The sequence below is a fragment of the Otolemur garnettii genome, unplaced genomic scaffold (genome assembly GCF_000181295.1).
Source record: "Otolemur garnettii isolate 467f Iridium unplaced genomic scaffold, OtoGar3 scaffold00105, whole genome shotgun sequence".
Lineage (NCBI taxonomy): Eukaryota > Metazoa > Chordata > Mammalia > Primates > Galagidae > Otolemur > Otolemur garnettii.
In genome coordinates, this window is record NW_003852500.1 from 3,436,446 (window position 1) to 3,442,648 (window position 6,203).

General features: G+C 58.3%; 1 protein-coding gene across 1 annotated transcript; it reads right to left on the reverse strand.

Annotated features, from left to right (window-relative positions):
- Window positions 1-3,891: 3,891 nt before the first annotated feature.
- Window positions 3,892-5,778, reverse strand: JUND (JunD proto-oncogene, AP-1 transcription factor subunit). The gene has a single exon (XM_003796562.3). It carries the CDS (start codon window positions 5,607-5,609, stop codon window positions 4,572-4,574), a length of 1,038 nt encoding a protein of 345 aa, XP_003796610.1. The 5' UTR covers window positions 5,610-5,778; the 3' UTR covers window positions 3,892-4,571.
- Window positions 5,779-6,203: the final 425 nt, after the last annotated feature.

Consider the following 6,203-nt stretch of genomic DNA (forward strand, 5'->3'; position numbering starts at 1 on the left):
CCCCAAGGTCCCAAAGAGACACAACAGGTTTTCCAGGGAGGACTGCCTCAGGTGGAAAAACCACTATCAAGGCTTTTGGAGCCCCTAGTGCCTCTGCTTTAAAGGGCTAAAGAGCTAACCCACCCCTCCAAGTACCCCGGATGGCCCAGAAGGACTCCAATGGTGCTTGGGGCCAGAGGAGAACAACAAGGTCCCTGTGTACACCCCAAACAAGCCCTAAACCAGCCCCACTCACCTGCCCCCGAAGCTGAACCCACCAGCCCTAATGGCCAGCCTTGGTGCCCTGGTGCCATGGCAACTTTGTGACTCACAGCCACATTCCAACCAATCCCCACCAGCTCTTGGGGGGAGTGGATTCTAGAAGGCACAACCACGGGGTGGGGGCAGGATGTGGATCAGGGCTAAAGCTCATGGTGGTTGCTATCTATACTTGCTTATCCTGACCAGAAAATCAGGGATCTGAGCACAGACAGGACCCTAAAATCTCCCCCTCCATGTATCTGGAGGTGGCTTTAGTCTTTCATCCCTTGGGCATTTTTCTGAGCACCTATTATATGCTGGGACCTTCCCTGGGCTTGAGGATACAAACAATTCAAATAATTTGGGGTGTAAAATTTGGTTTGGGAAGGGACCAAACAGGGGTAGGGGTAGGCCAACCAGGCAGCTGAGCCTGAAAAGGGGAGGAGCTGGACATGGGAGGCAGGGGTGGGGGAGGGCATCTTAGGCGGTGGGCACAGCTTGGGCAAAGGCCTTGGAGTGATTAGGGAATAGTGAGGAGGTTGGTGAGCAGGGTGAAAGATCAGCAGAGGTCCAATAGTTGGAGCCTCAGAAGGGACCTACAGGAGTTTGGGTTTTATTGAGAAGGTGCCAGGGATCCATGAGAGGGATTAGAGCAAGGGAGGAATGGGTTCTGACCTGCGTCTCAGGTCTGGCTCTGAGAATGGGGGTGCTCCTTAAGGTGGGACAGGACCTAACACTTGTTGGGATCCCTGCACATCCTGGCAAAAGTAGGCACTGACCCTGGCCCTAGAGGGGGAAGTGAGGTCACTGTCCTGTGTCACAGGACACACATCACCTCAGGGCTGGGCTGGGCCAAGGCCCAGCATGAGTCACCACTGGCCCAGTCCAAGGCTGACACACACCTTGGCTTCAGTGCAGCAGCCTCTGGCCAAAGCCACACACCCTTGCCCAGAGACCTCCGCCTGGCCTAGCCTCCTTAGGAGCCAATAAGGACCCCCTCTGTCCTTTTCTCTATGCTGTGGATGTGGCTTTGACCAAAATTAGGAATAAGGAAGGGTAATAACAGCAGAGCATAGGGTATCGTGCAAGTCTAATAAGGTACTGGCCCAGGTCAAGGGTTATTGGGGGACAGGGTCCCAAAGAGAATGTATACAATTGAGTGGTGGAGCTCAGTTAGGTGGCTGGAGGAAGATAGCAGGAACTCTGGCCCTGAGGCCAAGGAGGAAAGAAAATTGAGTGCTGGTAAGGAGGTCCCTAGAAGGAAACATTGAGCAGCCTAGGGCCTGGGGCAGTCAGGACTTCTTCCAGAAAGTTTTCAAGTAGGGGATCAGATTGGTGGTTTAAAAAAAAAACCGACATGGGGGTGGCACCTGTGGACCAAAGGAGTAGGGCACTGGCCCCATATGCCAGAGGTGGCAGGTTCAAACCCAGCCCCCACCAAAAACTGCAAAAAAAAAAAAGCCCAAAAAACCAACATCACAGTTCATGTCTTGCCTGCCTCCTCCATCATACTGGGAGCCTTCCTGCCTGGGTACTGAGAGTATCCACCAAGTAGGTGTCCATAAATATTAGTGAGAAGATACAGCCTCCACCTAGCAGTTCCTTGCAGGCCTCTTGCCTTAGACAACTGGGAGGTAGGCGAGAAGTCTAAGTTCAAATTCTGCTCTGCCATTTAACAGCAGTGTTGGACAAGTCACAAAACCCTCCTGGGCCTTCCTTTCTCTATAAGTTGGGGGCTGCAATGGACACCATCTGAGCACAATCATTGTTCAACTCCCAAGCACCTCCCAGTACTTCAACTTTTGACCTCGGAGATGTTAGCCCAGATGTGAACACACCCATTTCACAGCACAGGTTTTAGAAGCCATGAGGGGAAGAGGACTTGGCTGAGGTCACACTATAGCTGCCAATTAGTACCTAAGTTGAAACTTCACTGGCTAGTTTCTGACCAGTGAAGCTCTGTTGCCAAAATGTGGTTACTTGTCTCTTAGGTGTACCAGTGTCCTAACTTGGTACCAGCGTCCTCCTGGGGTGGAGACCCCTCCTGAAACATCTGCTTGACCTCAGTACAAGGCAAGGTCACATAGTTTAAAACCAAATCCTAGAACCACTCTTGCAGCCTTGAAAAGTGTAGGTGGTGAGGTGGTGGAACGTGTGACTCTCTTAATGGCCAAGGGACTGTGGGCATACAGTGGCCCTTCTTTGCACCTGTTTCCTCACCTGGAATATGGGTATAATTCACCTGCCTTCCCTAACAGGGCTGGCTTGGTACACATGCCCACCAGCTCAATTGGCTATGTGACCTTGGCCAAAAGCATTCACATCTCTCTAGGCCCAAATGAGCCAGAAGTCCATGGCTCAGGACGTGAGGCATCCAAGATCCTAAAAATGCCATGTGTCCTCAAGCCACTTGTTCAAACTATCTCAACTTAAGTTTCCTCAAAATGAGGGAAGAGGAGGCTGGGCACGGTGGCTCACGCCTGAATCCTACCACTCTAGGAGGCTGAGGTGGCTGGATTGCTTGAGTTCAGGAGTTCAAGACCAGTCTGAGCAAGAGGGAGACCCACCTCTACTAAAAATAGAAAAATTAGCCGGAGGCTGGGCGCAGTAGCTCATGCCTATAATCCCAGCACTTGGGAGGCAGAGGCTGGCGGACTGCCTGAGCTCACAGGTTCCAGACCAGCCTGAGCCAGAGGGTGACCCCCATCTCTAAAAAAAGAGCCGGGCATTGTGTCAGGCACCTGTATTTCCAGCTACTTGGGAGGCTGAGGCAAGAGAATCACCTGAGTTCAAGATGTTGAGAATGCTGTGAGCTATGTCGCCACAATACTCTACCAAGGGCAACAAAGTGAGACTCTGTCTCCAAAAAAAAAGAAAAGAAAAATTAGCCAGGCAAAGGGCAAGAGGACTGCTCAAGCCCAGGAGTTTTGAGGTTCCTGTGAGTTATGATGCTACTGCACTCTACCCAGGGCAACAGAGACTGTCTCAAATAAAAAAAAAAAAGGGAGGGGGGGATGAGAGGATATTGGAGGAAGAGAGAGATGCTTGAAAAATCTTGGACTTTAAATGTGTGTGGACACACAGTCCTGAAGGCATATCATATAGGTCAGCCACCACCTGTGCCATCTTCCTTCCGGTCCTGGAACCACCAGCTTGTCCTCTCTGTGCCTCAAAATCCCATCTCCCTCCACCAAACAATAATAAAAGCTTACATTAAGCACCAACTGTAAGCCAAGCACTGTTCTATGAACATAAACTCTCAATCTTCATAACTTTACAGGTTAAGTATTTCCATTGTTCTCCTCATTTCACATACAGGGAAACAGAGTCCCATAATATATTTCTGCCTCAGGCCAGGACTGTTGCCTTTCCACCCGGAAATCTCTCCTCCCCCAAAGGTAAGTGGGACGTTAGAAACCAAACGCTGGTCAGAGGCCCTAACGTCCCCTCCCAGGCCCCAATATCAGCGGGCCCCGAACTCAGGCGCGCCTAGATGGCGCTCGCTGCGCGCCAGATGTGCAGGCCCCTCCCGGACGCCAGCTCCCTTCCCAAAACCAGAGAAGCAGGGGAGGAGGAGTGGGGGAGATCGGGCCAGACTCCTCCCAGCCCGCTAGGCCCCAGCCGGGGGAAGAAGGAGGCGGAGAGCCGAGCTGGCGTAACCAGACTTTACTGAAAACAGAAAACCTGGCGAACTAAGGATTACAAACAGGAATGTGGACTCGTAGCAAAACAAAAAGACAGAACAAAAAGGAGGGGGAGGACGGAAGCGGAGGAGCGAGAGCGAGGAAAGGGGTGGAGTATTTTTTTCTTCTTCCCATTTCTTTAAAAAACCAACACAAGAAAACACACACTCACACAACCAACGTTTGTTCCCGAATAGAAACATAAATAGGGCAGAATCGAACACTCTGTTCTTCTTTCTTCCAAAGGCAATAAAAAGGAAAGGAAAGGAAACGCAGGGCTTGAGGCTGCGCCCCTCCGAACCCCCTTCTGCGGCAGTGTATACAAAGGGGCAGCCGGGGCACGCGGGTTTGTGCAACATGGGGCGACCGCGAGCACAGGGGACAGAGGCAGCGCGAAGGCTGGTGGGGTCTTGCGCTCGCCCCCCCGGGAGCAGGGGGTCCAGCTTGTCGAGTCCGGGGCGCCCTCTACGAGTCCTGGGCACCCTTAGGAGGAAAATCCCCAGGGGCCGCGCCCTCTCCGAGTCCTGGGCACCCAAATAGGGGGGTCCCAGGGGCCGCACCCTTTCCAAGTCTGGGGCGCCCACGACACTCCCCCCCACGAGCCCGCCCCTCGGGGAGGGTGGCCGCGCATGCGCCCCGCGCTCGGGCTCAGTACGCGGGCACCTGGTGCTGGGGCAGCAGCTGGCAGCCGCTGTTGACGTGGCTGAGGACTTTCTGCTTGAGCTGCGCCACCTGCTCACGCAGGAGGCTCGCTGTGGACGCCAGCTCCGTGTTCTGGCTCTTGAGGGTCTTGACCTTCTCTTCAAGGCGCGAGATGCGCTCCAGCTTGCGCTTGCGGCACTTGGAGGCGGCGATACGGTTGCGCAGCCGCTTGCGCTCCGCCTTGATGCGCTCCTGCGTGTCCATGTCGATGGGCGACAGCGGCGGGCTCTCGCCGAAGCTCGGCACGTCGGGCACCGTCTGTGGCTCATCCTTGAGCGCGGCAAGGCGCGGCGGCCCCAGCGCGCCCGGGGGCGGCGGCGGGGGAAATGGCACGGGTTCCGCAGCGAAGGCGACCGTTGCAGCGCCCCCAGCGCCCCCGGAGCCGCCCGCGTAGCTGCTTAGGTTCGCGTAGACGGGCGCCTCGGGCGCTGCGGCCGCTGGGGTCAGCTCACCGGGGGGCGCGGATCCCGTGGCTGTCCCTGAGGGCCCCCCGGCGGCGGCGGCGGCGGCCGCGCCCGCGCCAAGCTGGTTCTGCTTGTGCAAATCCTCCAGGGCCTTGACGAAGCCCTCGGCGAACTCCTGCTCCTCGCTGGCCGCCACTTTGGGGTAGAGGAACTGAGTGCTCGTCGGCGTGGTGGTGACCAGCCCGTTGGACTGGATGATGAGGCGCTCCAGCTCGGGGGAGGCAAGCTTAAGTAGCCCCAGGTCGGGGGAGGCGAGCAGGCCGTCGGGGGGTGCAGTGCTGGGGGCGCCGTCGGTGCGCAAGGGGGCTGGGGGTGGTGCGGCCGCAGGCTTTAGCGCCGCCGCCACCTGCTCGCTCAGGCTCAGCGTCAGCGCGTCCTTCTTCATCATGTTGCCGGCCGCCGCCGTCGGGGGCGCCCCGGGGAACAGGCGGCCGGGGGACGGGAAGCTGCCGCCGTTGCTACTGCCGCCGCCGCCGCCCAGGCCGCTCAGCGCCTCATCGCCGTAGAAGGGTGTTTCCATCCTCCGCCTCCCCCGCCGCGCCGGCCCGGGGGGGAGTGGCCGCGGCCTCCCGGGGGGCCCGCGCTCCCCCCCCGTCCGCTCGGCCCTGCGCCCGCCCAGGCCGCGGCCGCTGCGCCCGGCCCTCTGCTGGCGGCGGCTCCTACGCCGCACCGCTCGTGCGCCCCCTTATAGCCTCGGCTCGACGCGATGAGCTCACCGCCTCCGTTTGCCATTGGGCACGGATGACGTCCCTCATTTGCATGGGGGCGGGGCCAAGCCGCCGACGCCTGCCCGGCTGCTGTTGTCCGGGAGACCCACGGTAAACGGCACAACAACGCGCTGCCTTGTGGGTTGACGTCATGGGGGCGGGCCGCGCTCTGGGGCCCGGTCACCCTCCCTAGGACCACTGTGTACTACCTATCTCCCCAGCGCCGCCTCCCGCCAAGGCACGTCCCGGGTGGCGTGATGGGCCCGGCCACAAGGCGGCCGCCCGCCAAGGCTCCCGCCCCCCCCGAGGCCCCGCCTCGCGTCGCGCGTGGGGTCAGGGCCGGGCGGGGGCGAGGCGGGGAGGCGGTGGTGCTGGCCTCTAGGGACGCGAGGGGGATGGGGTCCAGT

Coding starts and splice junctions, on each gene's coding strand:
- JUND (XM_003796562.3), bottom strand. CDS start 5,609: ATGGAAACACCCTTCTACGGCGATGAGGCGCTGAGCGGCCTGGGCGGC.